At 37.1% G+C, this 20,932-nt stretch overlaps 1 protein-coding gene across 4 annotated transcripts in view; it reads right to left on the bottom strand.

The window, feature by feature from the left end:
* INTS8 (integrator complex subunit 8) overlaps nt 1-20,932 on the bottom strand; it is a 65,065-nt gene that overhangs the window by 39,814 nt on the left and 4,319 nt on the right. For all 4 annotated transcript variants that reach the window (XR_011376864.1, XM_030862913.3, XM_060287362.1 and 1 more), the window contains exons 3-10: nt 20,458-20,598; nt 20,064-20,135; nt 12,476-12,527; nt 11,466-11,648; nt 8,356-8,463; nt 6,727-6,882; nt 4,544-4,644; nt 3,988-4,129 (exon numbers count right to left, since the gene is read on the bottom strand). Coding sequence is in view for 3 of the 4 variants with exons in the window: in XM_030862913.3 (XP_030718773.1) it covers nt 3,988-4,129; nt 4,544-4,644; nt 6,727-6,882; nt 8,356-8,463; nt 11,466-11,648; nt 12,476-12,527; nt 20,064-20,135; nt 20,458-20,598 (955 nt within the window). In the remaining variant the exon portion in view is untranslated. The remainder of the gene's footprint in view (nt 1-3,987; nt 4,130-4,543; nt 4,645-6,726; nt 6,883-8,355; nt 8,464-11,465; nt 11,649-12,475; nt 12,528-20,063; nt 20,136-20,457; nt 20,599-20,932) is intronic.

Raw genomic sequence — 20,932 nt, 5'->3', positions numbered from 1 at the left:
TATTCAGCTATAAAAAAGAATGAAGTACTGATACACACTCCAACATGGATCAGATTGTTCAGGTTTTCAACATTAAGTGAAAGAAGTCAGTTATTTATATGACATGTCCAGAACAGGCAAATCTACAGAGACAAAAAGTAGATTAATAGTTGCCTAGGGTTGAAGAGATTGAGGGAAAATGGGAAATGACTGCTAATGGATAAGAAGTTTTGTTGCAGACGGGCAGAGAGGAATGAAATGTTGTCAAGCTGGCTGAGGTGATGGCTGCACAACTCCATGAACATACTAAAAACCACTGAACTGTACATTTTAAATGGGTGAATTGTATGGTATGCGAATTATATCCCAATGAAGCTATTAAAAGAAAAAAAAGAATAATAGTATTTTTAATTACCATGCTCAGAAACAGTATCTTGAAGGTACTTTGCTCAGATGAACAGGTTACGCTATCAGTATATAACACATCTGAGCATCTTGGAGTATGTACGATATATTTACATTCTAATAATTTTGCCCCACTGTATGCATAAATTAAGTTTGCTACCATATGTAAGATCTTATGATAAATAATATTTTAGTGTACTTTCATGAGACTGTTTATTCAAATATAGAGATGCATTGTATACATGTCGTCATGTGTTCGGGAATATGTGGTAACTCCTGATAAGCAACGTAACAAAGATGTTATGTGAATTCACCTCAACTTTTTAAAACTGAAAAATATGAAATAGGTGACATCTCTACAGATGCTATAAACACTGAAAAGATAACTAAAAACATTAATATTAATCAACTTAAAAATTTAGATAAAGTGGACAAATTCTTAGAAAAGAACTTCTCAAAACTAAACAAGAAAAAAGAACAGCAGATGAAATCACTGAAATTGAATCAATGCCAAAGATCTTCCCCCCAAAAAAATCTCCAGGCCCAAATACATCATTGGTAAATTTTACCAAACACTGAAAAAAAGCAATGAGTCCATTTTCTTTTCCAGGCAAAAAGAAATGATCCACACCTCAATTTATTTATGAGGCACACATGACCTTAGTAACAGAATCAAAGACAGGACAAGAAAGAAAAAAAACTGATGCATCAATCTCACACACGAATGTAAAAAAATCTTAAAGTATTAGCAAGCCAAATCCAGCAATATATATTAAAAACAATCATAACATAACCTAAAACTAATACAATGTTCCACGTCAATTATATCTCAGTTTAAAAAAAAGATCACAACCTAGTTGGGTTTATCCAGACAAGGTACTTCAACACTTAAAAATTAATATACTTCACTACATTAACCAATTAGAAGAGAAAAATTACGTGCTTATCATAATAGACATAGAAAAAGCATTTAATAAAATCTAAAAATAATTCATGATTTTTTTAAAATAAGAGCCTTCAGTGAATTAAGGATAAACAGAAACTTCCTTAATCAGATACGGAGTAACGATAAGAAAAACCTATAATAAACATCATTCTAAACGGTAAAAGAGTACAAGCTTTTGAGACTAAGAATGAGACCAGGAAGCCCATCAGAGCCCTTTCTACCAAACATTGTACTGGAGATCATTGTCAGCACAGTAAGAACAAGTACACAGAAATAAAAATGAAAAGGCTAGAAAATGAAGAAAACAAAATGCATTATTTACAGATAAAGACTATTTAGAAAAACAAATGAACCTACAGATAAACAGAATTTTTAAGAGTTTAGCAAAGTAGCTGGAAACGAAATCATATACAGAGTTCAACTATACCTCTATACCAATGCATAAACTATTTTCAAGTTCATAAAAAAATAAAATAAAAACACTTCTATGGAAAAATTATAAAGCTTTAAAGGGCATTAAAGAACGTCTAAATAAATCAAAACCTATACCAGTTCACAGATTAGAACACTCAATATTGTAAAGATACTAATTTTTCACAAATTGACTTTTAAAGGTAACGTAGTTCCAAACAAAAATCCAACAGGCTTATTTGAGAAACTTGACAATGAGTCAACTGTCTACAAGAAAACACAAAAAGACAAGCATAACCAGCACAACTTTGAAAAACAAGGTATGTACTTCAGATGATATCAAGACAGGGATACTGATGTATGGGTAAACAAACAGAAAAGTGGTACAGAACACAGCCCAGAGACAGGCCCACACACGTATGGATACTTGGCATTCAAGAGAGGTAGCACTGGAGATTGGCAGAAAAAAGATGGAACTTACAATAAATGGTACTGGAACAAGTGAGGAAAAAAATGACATCAGACCCCCTACTTCATGTTAATACACAAAAATCAATCATAGGTGGCTTAAAGACCTAAATGTGAAAAGAAGGCTAAGCTCTAGAGCTTTTAGAAGGTAAAATATAGGACAATTTTCACGACTACAGGATATGAAAAGCTTTCTTGAACAAGACACAGAAATCCACTAATCTTTTCCTTTATGGAAAAGATTGATAAATTTTATTATATTAAAATTAAGAACTTTTAAAATAATAAAAAGTTAAAAGAGAAGTGAAACGCAGAAAAGATACCTGCAGTATTTAAAACTAGTAAAGGACAGAATATATAAAAAATTCCTGCAAAAGAAAAAAAAAAAGACAATTCAACAGAAAAATGAGGCATACCACTTGGAATGGGTACCTCAAAAGACAAAATCTAGGGCTTCCCTGGTGGCGCAGTGGTTGAGAGTCCGCCTGCTGATGCAGGGGACACGGGTTCGTGCCCCAGTCCGGGAAGATCCTACATGCCACAGAGCGGCTGGGCCCGTGAGCCATGGCCACTGAGCCTGGATGTCCGGAGCCTGTGCTCCGCAACGGGAGAGGCCACAACAGTGAGAGGCCCGCGTACCGCAAAAAAAAAAAAAAAAAAAAGACAAAATCTGTATGTGCAAAAAATAAATGAAAAGCTGCTGAATTCCTCAGTAATAAAGGAAATGGATGTTAAAACCTCAATGAGATACCATTATACCATGAACCTGGCAGGAAATCTGACAATACCAAGTGCTGACAAAGATCCTGACCAACAAGAACCCTCATGCATGCTAGTGGCAAAAACACTTGGAAATTATATAGTAATATTGCAGATAAACCTTCTCCAGGAATGTAACAGATAAATCGTATGTGGGTGCACCAGGATATGTGTACAGTATTTTCCAAGAAGCACAATAGCCACAAATTGTAAATAACACAAATGTCCATCATCTTAAGAATAAATAAATTGTGACATGGTCATATAATGTTGTAACACCTTACAGCAATGGAAAAAAAAAAACTGTACTTGCATACAACTTGAAAAAACATCTCAAGTATGTTCACTGAGAGACAAAGAATTTATTTTGTATGATTTCATTTATGTAAAGTTCGAAACAGGCAAATTAAAGAATATTCTTTAAGGGTACATACAAAGGTGATACAACTGTAATGAAAAGCAAGGAAATGATTATCACAAAACACAGGACAGTGGTTTCCTCAAGGAGAGGCAGAGAGGGTTTGGTAAGGAGCATAAGAAGGACTTCTAAAGCATTGGCAGTGTTGTATGTTTAGAACTAAATGGTACTAATTGTACTCTATGTACTCCTCTCAAGGTTTATTACATTAAGACTATTAAAGAAAGAGAAAGAGCCAGTAGAAACACAGATTCTGGAGCTCACGTGAGAGGCAAGAAGTATGATCCAAGGGTTTTTAGTGAGCAGGTGATTGAAGTTTTGGATGAGAATAAAAAGTGATATGAGAAGTTGAGTGAGCCAAGGACAAAACTTTTGTAAATAAAAACATTAAAGGGAGCGTAAAAGAGAAGTCAATGGAGGACTATGGAAAACCCAGTGATGGAGAACAGGGTTAGAGACCGTGGTCTATCAGTAGAAACAACTATCAGCCAGAGGGGCAAGTCAGACGAAGACAGAAAAGACGGCACTGGATTTGGTAGCTAAGAGATCATTGGTAAACTTAAAGCAAAATTATAAATCAAAAGGGGAAAAAACGTCTTACCTCAAGAAGAAAGTCTATTTTCTCTTTATTAGGTCTAAGAAATAGCTGGTTAAATTGAACACCAATCGCTCTACCTTCCAATATATCACGGACTGTGTTACAGGCACAGACTTTAAAACAGATTTCATCTAGAGCTTCATTTCTGTAGAATACAAAAGCAGATACACTAATTTTTTTTTAATAAAAAGGAATATATTGCAAAACTAAAATCACAAGAATAAGCCATTTACTCTTGAGAGGTAAGATCTTATGATATTCCGGCACGTTAGTAAATACCTAAGTCATGGGAAGGTCTTGAATTTGTAAAGGGACAATTTAGCTATAAAGATTAGGTAACAGAATCAAATTCTGCTATGTAAATTTTTTTCCCCAAGCACTTTTAAAATGGATCAGATGAACATTAAAGTGGCTCCTCTGGCCATGTTAACTTCCCATATACTAAAAAAAAGTGAAAGTACTGTGTCAGACATACAGGTAGTTTGGAGGGATGTTTTTGGTAAATCTGAAATGCACTTACCCTTTTATTCAAAAATCAAAAAGTAATTCACTTCCTTACCCCTGTTGAGCTTTCTGAAAGAGCTCTCTTAGGACTGACTGCCGGAACTGCACAGGTAAACTGAAGGTTAAATTGTCTTCAGCGAAAATCTTTGTTACCTCCTAGAACACAGACACAAATTGCATCCATTTCAAAAATCATGAAAGAACCTTTCCAAAAAAAAATTTTTTAATAAAATTTTAAAAGTCTTTCTATAATAGAAATTACACAGTGAAGAAAATCATTAAAACATCTTGCTAGGAAAAAAAAAAATCTTGCTAGGAAAAACTTCTCTTTCTAAAATTTTAAAATTACGTTACAAATAGCACCCCCCACCCTTTTTCAAAATTGAAGATCAAAAGTGAGAGGTGAGAGAAGAATCAATGAATAAGAAGTAATTCAGCTACGTTATTAGAGAGAAAGTTTTTAAATTCTTCTCATCCACTTTAAATATGGGTTCAGGGACTTCCCTGGCAGTCCAGCGGTTAAGACTTTGGGCTTCCACTGCAGGGGGACTAAAATCCCACAGGCCGCGCAGTGCAGCCAAAAAAAAGGGGAGGGGTTCATACAACAAACTTTTTAAAACACTAAAATAATTAATTAAAAATAATTCATCTAAATATAACATGTTAAGAAACTATTCTAATCAATTTAAATGGTTTAAAATATATTATTTAGTGAATTACATTAACACCCACATTATTAGAGTCTTTTTCTGTTCTTTATCAACTCTTTATCTCGATAGTGTGGGGATTTCTTGAAACAGCTAAAGCTACTCAGCTCTACCACAAAAGCACTGACAAAAATGGCTTCAAAACTATAAAGCAACCACTGTTTCACCTCCATAGCAAAACACAGGCTACACAGGGGAAAGTAAGCCACTTCCTAAATGTGAGAAGACATATTTGTTACAACTGTTCAGTAACTACTTCATCAGCACAAAACAAAAATATATAGTTAATACAAACAGAATCTTATTCCAAAAAAACAAAAAAAGGTAAACATGATTTCTAAGATACTCCTGCATACATAACTGAAGTGATAAATTTCAGAGATGCAACAAAATTGCTCTTTCCCCTTTCCTAGCTACCCATTACACTACTTTCTGAGTGACACATTTTGGCACTTTATTGTATTCACAGTAATATGTGCCTATTTATGACTAATATTTCCAAGGTCTTACCATTCCAGGGACCGTTTTAAAGATTCTATATCTTATCATAATTGATCCCCACCCTCCATAAGCCTGTACTAGGAATACGTAACTGAAAGATCTCTAGTGTTTAATAACTTCATCTGTATCTGAAATCTATCTTCAAGAAAGTTTAATTTTCTTCCCTAGGGCAAAGCAGAATTTGCAAAAAACAGGCCAGAGGGAGGGAGAGGAAGTACATATCCCCTCTCTTCTATTTTCTCTGAAAAAAAATAAACTCTAGTTGAGAAGACTGAACTAAAAACCTAGGCTAAAAGTCCGTTTGGAGACACAAAACTGAAGGTATGCTATAGCTTTGTCATTTCATAATTTCTGTTTTGAATTAAATAACATGAAGGCACTGTTCACTTCCTAGAATGAAGGCTTTCCAAAAAAGATTTTAAAAGTACAAATTCTAATTCCAAGTGATTTTCATTACAAAACTAAAGATATATACACAGAGGGTGCAATAAAAATCTCAACAGACTAATTTAAGCCCTTTTCATGATTAAAACTGAGATGATGACCAGACTCCCTGGCAAAATGGGCTATGTAATACACTACCCAAACCTACCAAAACCACTCTGCTCACTTTCTCCTTCAGTCTTAATGTTTGCAGTGGCTAATAAGGCAGGGTTACAAGGCCATACTTTCAGATCAGACACAAGACTTTAGGCTCCATAAAACTAAAAGTTCTCTACCTGTAATTTTAAAAGTCCTACCTACAGAGTTTCTTACAGAATGCACTTAAAATGGGCAAATTCTATACCTTCAAGAAAGGAGAATATCAATGAGTCAACATCTGTCCAGTGCTTTGCCTTAGAGTTTATAAACTATAACTTCTCATTTGATTCTCATAAGAAGCTTAATTATTAAAACTATTTTATAGGCCAACTGACAGTCTGGCTTGCCCTAAACGGCACAACTGTAAATGGTGTGTCAGGATATGAACTCAGCTGTCTGGATTCCAGTGCTTTTCGATTACACTATTGTATCCCATCACACATCTTACCTGATAGTTGCCAGATCTCAAACAAATATGGACTTGACTATATGGAGTCAATTGCTGAGGTGCACTATCAGAAGAAGGTACAAGAACACCACACGCTTGACAATAGCCAGCTAACCGCTTCTCATCTATGGTACAATGAAGAGATAATGAACCTATCTGTAAAGTAAGAGGTATATATCATTATTCATCAGTGTAATAGAAACAATAGTCTAGCACCCATTTAGTACATTTTAACAGTACAAGAAAATGCTAATGGAAAATTCAGGGCTGGAGGAACCATAAAAAATTAAAAGGTTTAGAGCAGGGGTCAGCAAAATATTGCTCACAGGCCAAATCCAGCCCATGGCTTGTTTTTATAGATTTCTTGACCTAAGAACAATTCTTAGGGTTGTAAAGGGGGGGAAAAAAACCATAACAACAAATTAGACTACACCACAGAAACTGTATATGGCCCACAAAGCCTAAAATATCTATTATTTAGCCCTTTACAAAAAAGTTTGCTGACTCCTGGTTTAGAGTTTTCAGGTCAACATAAAGGTAGACATTATTATTACTCTATGTAAGTATGAAAATTAAGATACTAACAAAGAGTGAACACTGTTAAAAACGAGCTTAAAATATTTTAAAATACATATACTTGCAGAGATTTAAAGGGGGCAGCAAAGAAAACTCAATCTTCACTCAAGTGGAATAAACAGAAATGCTTCCACCAAAACAGAAAAAAATTTTTTTAAGAGACACACTTTTTTAAAAAATTAAAGTTTTAAACTACTATACCTGAAATGCCATAAAATTAGAAATCTGATGAGTGCCCCAGGCAAAGTAAAATGGGGATTCCCAATAAAGTAAATCTCTAGTACATTTAATCAATGTCTCTGGTGAAGAAAGGAAAGATTGAAGTGGCAATTTTTCTGGGCACCAGGCATACAGAAACCTAGTTATATACTTTAAAATTAAGTTTTCTGAATCACAAAAAGAAAAATGCAAACAACAAACACATGAAAATGTTTACCCTACTAGGAACCAAGGAAATGCAAATTTTTTAAAGATATTCTAGATCACATCAAATTAGCAATTTAAAAAAATTCACTGCTGATTGGAGTGCCTTCGGAGAAATGTACCTAGCAAGCAATTTGGCTTTACATACTACATCCTTTAAAAAAAATAATGACCATTGACATGGTAATTCTACTTACAGGAATTTAACTTGAAAGTATCTAAAGTCCAAACAAAAATTTATGCTTGGAGATATAAATTTTGCAACTTTATAATAAAAACAGTAAACAATCCAAATGCCCAAACATTAGGAAAATGAAATCACAGCACAACTATATAACAGAATACATTTAAAATATCTATTCAAATATTTAAGCAAGATACAAAATAGTATATTACAGCATGAGCTTAACTGTATAAAAACATAAAGAATAAAAACTGGAAAAAAATAAGCTAAAACCACAAAAGGGGTATTACAGATTTTTTTTTGATGTTTTCACTACTTTTTTGAACTACCAAATTTACAACAATGAACACTTACTGGGTTTTTTTATCATCAGAAAAATTCAAGCCAAAAAACATATAGATGTTTTAAAGAACTGAAAATCATATGCCTGTTATGACTGTATTTACCTCTGCAATTAGTTCTTTGGTTCTAAAAAATTTTTCTCTGGCATTTTCATAGACAGCTGGATTTGTAGAGCCTTGCTGGAAGTATGCTGCACCCAAATCATAACACACCTAAAATGGTAATGAATACCAATTTGCTCAGTAATTTTTCATGAACTTAAGAGCTGACAAAACTCAAAGGCAAAACACAGGTACACATACAGCAAAAAAGAAAAAACCATTTCAATGAGCAGTGAAACAATCAATGTTCTTAGTCACGAGCAACAGAAGTCAACTCTGACTGAATTAGGCAGAAAACAGATTTACCCTCAGAATGTCAGGTGGCCTACAGATTTATTGGGAAAGCCAAAGAATCAGGCTTGGAAAACAAACAGGGGAAGGGAAGCAAGCAGCCAGAACAAGAACCAAAACTGATGCAGTGAAACACCACTGCAGCCACCTCAACACTAGACTCCACAGATCATGTCACCTGCAGCCACCAGCACTAGACACTGAGAGCAGCAGCTCCACTTCTGCCAGGGCTGCCCCTGGAAACTAGATTTTACTGTCACTGTTGCTCTTGGCCCACCAGCACAACGGATTATCTACCCTCTCCACTTCACTGACTTATGAGCTAGCTCCTAATTCAGTCTAAACTAAATGTATCTGTCTGTCACACCTATGTGACACACTTGCCCTGGAGCAGGATAAGGGCTAGAGAATGCTAGTGTCTGGAGTTTTCAGTTTTATTATAGGAAACAGGCTCTGCCTCCCATCAAGTCTCAGAAGGTATGGGGTTCTTCTAACATAGAATAGGGGGACAGCCACCGGGGTGTCTCTCCAAAAGGGACAGAAGGGGCAAATGTCTACTATCACAGAACTGGCCAGAATAAAATATTGAGAAGTTTGAATTAATGACTATAAAACGATAGTGCATTTCCAGTTGTCCTTTTCTAATAGAACTTGTATATTTTTCCAAGAACGTTCATAAATTGATACCTAGATTTACTGAATGCAGAACTCAAAGACTGAGTTCGACTTGGCCATTTTATGAACAAGAACACTAAGGTCCAGAAAGTAACATCTCTGCTAAAGAGCATATAACCAAACACTGGCAGAGCCCAGACTTGAAGCCAGATCTCTAGGTTCCTAATACTCTATCTCAAATTTACTCTACACAAGGCTGACTGATCTGTCTTCTCAATATGACTTTCTTAAAAAGCCTTCAAATTATTCCCCCAGGTAAGAGAAAGTTCAAACCCCAAGGCCTGATCTTCAAGGGTCTCAGAATCTGGACTAATTTCTCTCTCCAAACCTCTCTATTCTCCTCTGTTTCAATCACACCAGTTTTCTCAATTCCCCATTCACATCAGATCTACAAATGAACTTCATTCCACACCCCGTATTTCCATTTACACCAAACCAACCTTAGCCAACAGATACTCATTCCCCCTCTGAACTCCTAAGCTGTAATAGTCTCTGGTATTCATGACTGATCTACTCTTTACTGATATGCATTACAGATGCTATTCTGCCCTGTTCAACAAATCAAGATTAATTCTTCTCAGCCTCTAGAATACTGCTTTGCACTATTTAATCCACATTTAATGTTGGGCTGATTTTCATTCTAGAGCGCTTCCTTCCATCTAGGGTAAAAGAGTGCTAAAGCAATTTTTAAAAATAGTATGTGTGTGTATACATAATAGAGAAAGATTTAAACACACATAAACACACATACATATGCATACATATTATAGTTACATATAATTTCCCTTTCCAGGCAGAGTACAAGATACCAAAAAGATACTTTCAAGTATAATTATACTGACTAGCCATTAAAACGACTTTAAATTCTACAGTTAAGATGTGGTCAATAGATGAATACAAAACAAAAAAAACCAAATCTGCTAATGAAGCTGCCCTGAAGGACAGTAATACTTATGGTTTAACTAAGGAAAAATTGAAGATTTTTCTTTTGAGTCAGGTAAATTTTAGTAACATAAAGACTGCAAATGCACTTTAAACATTAACATGCCAGGAAATGAGTATTAGTACTAACTTGCTATTCAAAAAACAGAAATTATGGCTCAGCTATGTAATTAAAAGAATATTTGATAGGGTTTACCTAGCACATTTATGTAAGAGTTCTGTTTTTTCAGGTCATATCATCCACTACATTGTGAAAATCAGACATGTTACCAAGACTTTTAAACAGACTCAGTGAGTATAAGATATGACAGTACCAGAAACCTCCTCCATGGAAGTTTAATTGACCATTTAAAGTGGTTGCCAACTGTCAATGCCTCTTGACTCCTCCTCCTACTGTACAAGACTCCATCTTAACAAGTCTTGAAAAGGGATTATTTTCACCTCCAGAACCAGCTAATCTGAAAAGGTACCTCCAAACCCTTTAAAGTCAGAGCTATTTCTGCCATTTCAGGATTGGGAAATAGTGATTAAAGAAGTCATGCCAACTCACACAATGAACATAAAATGTAAAAAGAACACAGAATGTAAAAGGCTAGTGGCCCTCTCTAGGCAATCATCAAATATTTTAAAATTTTTATTATACTCAAGAGTCTGTGCTGGAAAGTGAGAAAGAGGCAAATATATTTAAAAAAGAGACCTCAAAGAGTTTACAATCCAGCAGGGAAAAAGAAGACATCAATACAAAAAATATCTAACAACAAACAACAACTGAAAGCAACAAAGGAATTACAGCACAGAGTTACAGAAAGCAGGCAACCTTAAGATCTTTGAAAAACTAGGTGTTTCTCTAGTAGCCCACATTTTTCAAAGTCTAGTACAATATTAGTTTTGTTTTGTTTTTTTGGTATGATTAGATTTCTAATAATATGAATGAACTGTAAATTAGTTACATATTCATGCATTGTCAGTCTCCTAAATACAACTGGGAAACCAGTTCAGAGACAAAAGATCAAATGAAATTTTCCTTGCATTTCTTTTAGAAAAATTTCAAGTGAGGTCTTATAAAATTCACAAATTAAATGCAATGCGAAGTCTTAATAGCATCTGAAGTCAAAATCAAAGGGACAAGGGCAGAAATAAATTCTAATTAAAAATAAGATTTTCCAAAACTTTGCCATGCGTTGATTAAATACTGAAATAAATACCTGGCACTGCATCTCCTCGGTTTTGATTTTCAATCCAACAGTGGAACTCTCAGTCTCTCCATTTACCACGCCTGGCTCCATGGCCAATAAATCTAGCGTTCTCATCGTGTGGACATAAAGATCCTTGTTTAATTTAAGGGCTGCCTCTAGTACCAAGATAGAATCAGAAGCTTGTTCTTTTAGCTACAAAAGTTCAATAAACAAATTATTGAAATACAAAAATGGCAGCACTGGACTATATTAATCAAAAAATATTTACAGGATACTTAGTAGCTTAGTGTATTAATCTATTTTAAAAATGTTTCTAACATAGCAGGAGTGCAATTATATTTGTTAAAATTACCTTAAAAAAAAAAAAGAGGGACTTCCCTGGTGGTCCAGTGGCTAAGACTCCACGCTCCCAGTGCAGGGGGCCTGGGTTTGATCCCTGGTCAGGGAACTACATCCCACATGCCGCAACTAAGAGTTTGCATGCTGCAACTAAAGATCCTGCATGCCACAACTAAAAGATCCTGCACACAGGGGCCTTCCCTGGTGGCGCAGTGGTTAGAATCCGCCTGCCAATGCAGGGGACACGGGTTTGAGCCCTGGTCCAGGAAGATCCCACATGCCGCAGAGCAACTAAGCCCATGCGCCACAACTACTGAGCCTGCACCCTAGAGCCCACGAGCCACCACTACTGAAGCCCGTGTGCCTAGAGCCCGTGCTCTGCAACAAAGAGAAGCCACCACAATAAGAAGCCCGCACACCACAATGAAGAGAAGCCGCTGCTCACCGCAACTAGAGAAAGCCCGGGCACAGCAACAAAGACCCAGCACAGCCAAAATTAATTAATTTTTTTTTAATGTACTATTTAGAATATTACCAAACTATGTTCTAACAAGTAAAAATGTAAATGCCACTGCATCTAGACCTTGCCAACTCTTATATCCCTAAGATTAGAAGAAGCACCTACACATGCTCTAAATATGTCCCAGAAAGGTTAGAGTATAACTGATGCCAATACTCACCACTTTCAAAATATTTTCTGTTAGCTCTTTCTCCTGTTGCATCTGATTCATACTAAAAGAGAAATGATTGAAGAGTATCAAACATTACTTGAAAGACTGAAAATTCAAAACTTAAAGATAATTCTTGAAAGTGAGGTTGAATTTAAATAAAAATGTTTTTAATGCTACTTCTTTTCATGCTTAAAAAACAAACAAAAACTCAATGCTGATGCTCCTTTACCATTATTTTCTCATTTACTTTGTATTAAAAAAAAAACCTCTCCATTTTTTTTTTTTTTTTACTTCTTCATTTATTCATTTCCTCAGTTTTTTGGTGTTTAAAAAGTAACAAAAGATAAACATCTGCATGGTTATACAGACATGCAAACAAACAAAAATATAACACAAATGCTAAGCATCAAAACATTACCCAGAAAATGATTTTCTAATAATGAGATATATATACTTTAATTTATTTTTATTTTTGGCTGCACTGGGTCTTCGTTGCTGCGTGTGGGCTTTTCATTGCAGTGGCTTCTCTTGTCGCGGAGCACAGGCTTCTAGGCCCACGGACTTCACTAGTTGTGGCTTGCAGGCTCTAGAGTGCAGCCTCAGTAGTTGCTCAGGCTCAGGCTCAGTAGTGGCGCACGGGTTTAGCTGCTCCACGACATGTGGGATCTTCCTGGACCAGAGCTCAAACCCATGTCCCCAGCACTGGCAGGCGGATTCTTAACCACTGCGCCACCAGGGTCCCTCTACTCATGATATTTTTAGATGACATTTGTAGGTAGCATTACAAAATAATGTTGCCTAGAAATAATGATTTCTTCCATTTATTCATTTACTTATCAGATATTTCTTAGGCATTTAAACTGTGCTAGGGAGACAGGGGAAAGATGGCAGAGGAGTAAGACCCAGAGATCACCTTCCTCCCCACAGATACACCAGAAATACATCTACACGTGGAACAACTCCTACAGAACACCTACTGAATGCTGGCAGAAGACCTCAGACCTCCCAAAAGGCAAGAAACTCCCCACATACCTGGGTAGGGCAAAAGAAAAAAGGAAAAACAGAGACAAAAGAATAGAGATGGGACCTGCACCAGTGGGAGGGAGCTGTGAAGGAGGAAAGGTTTCCACACACTAGGAAGCCCCTTCGCGAGCGGAGACTGCAGGTGGCGGAGGGGGGAGCTTCGAAGCCGCGGAGGAGAGCACAGCCACAGGGGTGCAGAGGGCAAAGCGGAGAGATTCCCGCACAGAGGATTGGTGCCGACCGGCACTCACCAGCCCGAGAGGCTTGTCTGCTCACCCGCTGGGGCAGGTGGGGCTGCTAGCTGAGGATGGGGCTTCGGTCGGAGCGCAAGGAGAGGACTGGGGTTGGCGGCGTGAACACAGCCTGCAGGGGGTTAGTGCACCACAGCTAGCCGGGAGGGAGTCGGGGGAAAAGTCTGGACCTGCCGAAGAGGCAAGAGACTTTTTCTTCCCTTTTTGTTTCCTGGTGCACAAGGAGAGGGGATTAAGAGCACTGCTTTAAGGAACTCCAGAGACGGGCGCAAGCCGCGGCTAACAGTCCAGACCCCAGAGACGGGCATGAGACGCTAAGGCTGCTGCTGCCACCACCAAGAAGCCTGTGTGCGAGCACAGGTCACTATCCACACCCTGCTTCCGGGGAGCCTGTGCAGCCCGCCACTGCCAGGTTCCCGGGATCCAGGGACAACTTCCCTGGGAGAACACACGGCACGCCTCAGGCTGGTGCAACGTCCCGCCGGCCTCTGCCACCGCAGGCTCACCCCGCAACCGCACCCCTCCCTCCCCCCAGCCTGAGTGAGCCAGAGCCCCCGAGTCAACGGCTCCTTTAACCCCGTCCTGTCTGAGCGAAGAACAGATGCCCTCCGGTGACCTACACACAGAGGCGGGGCCAAATCCAAAGCTGAGCCCCGGGAGATGTGTGAACAAAGAAGAGAAAGGGAAATCTCTCCCAGCAGCCTCAGGAGCAGCGGATTAAAGCTCCACAATCAACTTGATGTACCCTGCATCTGTGGAATACATGAATAGACAACTAATCATCCCAAATTGAGGAGGTGGACTTTGAGAGCAAGATTTATGATTTTTTCCCGTTTTCCTCTTTTTGTGAGTGTGTATGCATATGCTTCTGTGTGAGATTTTGTCTGTATAGCTTTGCTTTCACCATTTGTCCTAGGGTTCTATCCGTCCTTTTTGTTTTTTATTTTTTTAATTTTTTTCTTAATAATTATTTTTTATTTTAATTATTTTATCTTACTTCATTTTATCTTATTTTATTCTCTTTCTTTCTTTCTTCCTTTCTTTCTACTTTTTCTCCCTTTTATTCTGAGCCATGTGGATGAAAGGCTCTTGGTGCTGCAGCCAGGAGTCAGTGCTGTGCCTCTGAGGTGGGAGAGCCAACTTCAGGACACTGGTCCACAAGAGTCCTCCCAGCTCCACGTAATATCAAACGGTGAAAATCTCCCAGAGATCTCCATCTCAACACCAGAACCCAGCTTAACTCAAAAACCAGCAAGCAACAGTGCTGGACACCCTATGCCAAACAATTAGCAAAACAGGAACACAACCCCACCCATTAACAGAGAGGCTGCCTAAAATCATAAAAACTCCACAGACACCCCAAAACATACCACCAGAAAGACAAGATCCAGCCTCATCCACCAGAACACAGGCACTAGTCCCCTCCACCACGAAGCCTACACAACCCACTGAACCAACTTTAGCCACTGGGGAGAGACACCAAAAACAATGAGAACTAGGAACCTGCAGCCTGCAAAAAGGAGACCCCAAACACAGTAAGATAAGCAAAATGAGAAGACAGAAAAACACACAGCAGATGAAGGAGCAAGATAAAAACCCACCAGACCTAAAAAATGAAGAGGAAATACACAGTCTACCTAAAAAAGAATTCAGAATAATGATAGTAAAGATGATCCAAAATCTTGGAAACAGAGAAAATGCAAGAAACATTTAACAAGGACCTAGAAGAACTAAAGATGAAACAAGCAACGATGAACAACACAATAAATGAAATTAAAAATACTCTAGATGGGATCAATAGCAGAATAACTGAGGCAGAAGAACGGATAAGTGACCTGGAAGTAAAATAGTGGAAATAACTACTGCAGAGCAGAATAAAGAAAAAAGAATGAAAAGAACTGAGGACGGTCTCAGAGACCTCTGGGACGACATTAAACGCAGCAACATTCGAATTATAGGGGTTCCAGAAGAAGAGAAAAAGAAAGGGACTGAGAAAATATTTGAAGAGGTTATAGTTGAAAATTTCCCTAATGTGGGAAAGGAAATAGTTAATCAAGTCCAGGAAGAACAGAGAATCCCATACAGGATAAATCCAAGGAGAAACACGCCAAGACACATATTAATCAAACTGTCAAAAATTAAATAAAAAGAAAACATATTAAAAGCAGCAAGGGAAAAACAACAAATAACACACAAAGGGATCCCCATAAGGTTAACAGCTGATCTTTCAGCAGAAACTCTGCAAGCCAGGAGGGACTGGTAGGACACATTTAAAGTGATGAAGGAGAAAAGCCTACAACCAAGATTACTCTACCCAGCAAGGATCTCATTCAGATTTGATGGAAAAATTAAAACCTTTACAGAGAAGCAAAAGCTGAGAGAGTTCAGCACCACCAAACCAGCTTTACAACAAATGTTAAAGGAACTTCTCTAGGCAAGAAACACAAGAGAAGGAAAAGACCTACAATAACAAACCCAAAACAATTAAGAAAATGGGAATAGGAACATACATATCAATAATTACCTTAAATGTAAATGGATTAAATGCTCCCACCAAAAGACACAGACTGGCTGAATGGATACAAAAACAAGACCCATATATATGCTGTCTACAAGAGACCCACTTCAGACCTAGACACATACAGACCGAAAGTAAGGCGATGGAAAAAGATATTCCATGCAAATGGAAACCAAAAGAAAGCTGGAGTAGAAATTCTCATATCAGACAAAATAGACTTTAAAATAAAGATTGTTAGAAAAGACAAAGAGGGACACTACATAATGATCAAGGGATCGATCCAAGAAGAAGATATAACAATTGTAAATATTTATGCACCCAACATAGGAGCACCTCAATACATAAGGCAAATACTAACAGTCATAAAAGGGGAAATCGACAGTAACACATTCATTGTAGGGGACTTTAACACCCCACGTTCACCAATGGACAGAAAATGAAAATAAATAAGGAAACACAAGCTTTAAATGATACATTAAACAAGATGGACTTAATTTGTATTTATAGGACATTCCATCCAAAAACAACAGAATACACATTTTTCTCAAGTGCTCATGGAACATTCTCCAGGATAGATCACATCTTGGGTCACAAAGCAAGCCTTGGTAAATTTCAGAAAATTGAAATTGTATCAAGTATCTTTTCCGAACACAACGCTATGAGACTACATATCAGTTACAGGAAAAGATCTGTAAAAACTATAAACACGTGGAGGCTAAACAATACACTATTTAATAACGAAGTGATCACTGAAGAAATCAAAGAGGAAATCAAAAAATACCTAGAAACAAATGACAATGGAGACATGACAACCCAAAACCTATGGGATGCAGCAAAAGCAGTTCTAAGAGGGAAGTTTATAGCAATACAATCCCACCTTAAGAAACAGGAATCATCTTGAATAAACAACCTAACCTTGCACCTAAAGCAATTAGAGAAAGAAGAAGAAAAAAAACCCAAAGTTAGCAGAAGGAAAGAAATCATAAAAATCAGATCAGAAATAAATGAAAAAGAAATGAAGGAAATGATAGCAAAGATCAATAAAACTAAAAGCTGGTTCTTTGAGAAGATAGAGAAAATTGATAAACCATTAGCCAGACTCATCAAGCATAAAAGGCAGAAGACTCAAATCAATAGAATTAGAAATGAGAAAGGAGAAGTAACAACTGACACTGCAGAAATACAAAAGATCATGAGAGATTACTACAAGCAACTCTATGCCAATAAAATGGACAACCTGGAAGAAATGGACAAATTCTTAGAAATGCACAACCTGCCAAGACTGAATCAGGAAGAAATAGAAAATATGAACAGACCAATCACAAGCACTGAAATTGAAACTGTGATTAAAAATCTTCCAACAAACAAAAGCCCAGGACCAGATGGCTTCACAGGCGAATTCTATCAAACATTTAGAGAAGAGCTAACACCTATCCTTCTCAAACTCTTCGAGAACATAGCAGAGGGAGGAACACTCCCAAACTCATTCTACGAGGCCACCATCACCCTGATACCAAAACCAGACAAGGATGCCACAAAGAAAGAAAATTACAAGCCAATATCACTGATGAACATAGATGCAAAAATCCTCAACAAAATACTAGCAAACAGAATCCAACAGCACATTAAAAGGATCATACACCATGATCAAGTGGGGTTTATTCCGGGAATGCAAGGATTCTTCAATATACGCCAATCAATCAACGTGATACACCATATTAACAAATTGAAAGAGAAAAACCATATGATCATCTCAATAGATGCAGAGAAAGCTTTCAACAGAATTCAACATCCATTTATGATAAAAACCTACTTTAGAAAGTAGGCATAGAGGGAACTTTCCTCAACATAATAAAGGCCATATATGACAAACCCACAGCCAACATTGTCTTCAATGGTGAAAAACTGAAAGCTTTTCCACTAAGATCAGTAACAAGACAAGGTTGCCCACTCTCACCACTCTTATTCAACACAGTTTTGGAAGATTTAGCCACAGCAATCAGAGAAGAAAAGGAAATAAAAAGAATCCAAATTGGAAAGGAAGAAGTAAAGCTGTCACTGTTTGCAGATGACATGACACTATACACAGAGAATCCTAAAGATGCTACCAGAAAACTACTAGAGCTAATCAATGAATTTGGTAAAGTAGCAGGATACAAAATTAATGCACAGAAATCTCTGGCACTCCTATACACTAATGATGAAAAATCTGAAAGTGAAATCAAGAAAACACTCCCATTTACCACTGTAACAAAAAGAATAAAATATCTAGGAATAAACCTACCTAAGGAGACAAAAGACCTGTATGCAGAAAATTATAATACACTGACGAAAGAAAGTAAAGATAATACAAATAGATGGAGAGATATACCATGTTCTTGGATTGGAAGAATCAACATTGTGAAAATGACTATACTACCCAAAGCAATCTACAGATTCATGCAATCCCTACGAAACTACCACTGGCATTTTTCACAGAACTAGAACAAAAAATTTCACAGTTTGTATGGAAACACAAAAGACTCCGAATAGCCAAAGCAATCTTGAGAACGAAAAACGGAGCTGAAGGAATCAGGCTCCCTGACTTCAGACTATACTACAAAGCTACAGTAATAAAGACAGTATGGTACTGGCACAAAAGCATAAAGACAGACCAATGGAACAGGATAGAAAGTCCAGAGATAAACCCACGCACATATGGTCACCTTATCTTTGATAAAGGAGGCAGGAATGTACAGTGGAGAAAGGAAAACCTCTTCAATAAGTGCTGCTGGGAAAACTGGACAGCTACATGTAAAAGAATGAGATTAGAACACTCCCTAACAACATACACAAAAATAAGCTCAAAATGGATTAAAGACCTAAACGGTAAGGCCAGAAACTATCAAACTCTTAGAGGAAAACATAGGCAGAACACTCTATGACATAAATCACAGCAAGATCCTTTTTGACCCACCTCCTAGAGAAATGGAAATAAAAACAAAAATAAACAAATAGGACCTAATGAAACTTCAAAGCTTTTGCACAGCAAAGGAAACCATAAACAAGACAGAAAGACAACCCTCAGAATGGGAGAAAATATTTGCAAATGAAGCAACTGACAAAGGATTAATCTCCAAAATTTATAAGCAGCTCATGCAGCTCAATAACAAAAAAACAAACAAACAATCCAAAAATGGGCAGAAGACCTAAATAGACATTTCTCCAAAGAAGATATACAGATTGCCAACAAACACATGAAAGAATGCTCAACATCATTAATCATTAGAGAAATGCAAATCAAAACTACAATGAGATATCTCACACTGGTCAGAATGGCCATCATCAAAAAATCTAGAAACAATAAATGCTGGAGAGGGGGTGGAGAAAAGCAAACACTCTTGCACTGCTGGTAGGAATGTGAATTGGTACAGCCACTATGGAGAACAGTATGGAGCTTCCTTAAAAAACTACAAATAGAACTACCAAATGACCCAACAATCCCACTACTGGGCATATACCCTGAGAAAACCATAATTCAAAAAGAGTCATGTACCAAAATGTTCATTGCAGCTCTATTTACAATAGCCAGGAGATGGAAACAACCTAAGTGCCCATCATCGAAAGAATGGATAAAGAAGATGTGGCACATATATACAATGGAATATTACTCAGCCATAAAAAGAAACGAAATAGAGTTATTTGTAGTGAGGTGGATGGACCTAGAGTCTGTCATACAGAGTGAAGTAAGTCAGAGAGAGAAAGACAAATACCGTATGCTAACACATATATATGGAATCTAAGAAAAAAAAAATGGCCAACTTACACACTTAACTGAGGAGGTCCAGGTTTTGGTTGTTTGACAGGAAAACTACTTTGAACAATTGTCCTAATTGCCCTGTAAAAAAGACCAAAAAACCAAAAGTTAACACACTGTAAATATCACTTCAAGTTTTTTTTCAAGTGCTCCTTAGAAAACTTAAGAACTATCTGAAATTCTAATTGATATATAATAAAAACTTTGTAAGTCATCCACATCTTTATCAGAATTCTTTTCATCTATGCAGTCATAAATTTTCTCCACCAACAGATTCACTGTTTCCAAGATCCTCTGAGAGATCCCTAGAGTAGAAGGAGTAACTCAAAAGCATATCCCTGGAAGTCAGAGTGCAATTAAAGAGAGGCTACCCAACACATTTCAGGTTTATGAAAACATTTACCATCTATTGTAGAGAAGTATAGCCATGGCAGTGGTTGGAGGTAAAGTGGCCAGATCCATGTCTATGTGCTTTGTTCCGGGAGGAACTTTACTGATGCACAGCAGTTCATTTAGTAACATATTCAATACTGGAACAGACAAACTTAAAAAGGAAGAATCAAAAGATATATAAGCTGTGTAATCACAAAATACACAATTCAGTATTTTCACTCAAAGTAATTATACTGTTAAAGGAGTAAATCTACAGACCATTTTATTAACCTGTTTCAACAACTTATATGAAAATATACCTATCAAATTCAAAAAGATTTTTTAAGCTTTCATTATGAAAACAATTTAAACATATACAAAAGTAGACAGAATAATATAATATAGCCCAATGTGCCCATCATCCAGCTTCAACAATTATCAACTGATGGCCAATCTTGTTTCATCTCCACTCCACCCACTTCCCTCCTTCCCATATTATTGTGAAG

Source organism: Globicephala melas, chromosome 17 (genome assembly GCF_963455315.2).
Source record: "Globicephala melas chromosome 17, mGloMel1.2, whole genome shotgun sequence".
In the NCBI taxonomy this organism is placed as follows: domain Eukaryota; kingdom Metazoa; phylum Chordata; class Mammalia; order Artiodactyla; family Delphinidae; genus Globicephala; species Globicephala melas.
This window is presented reverse-complemented; position numbering and strand designations above follow the sequence as displayed.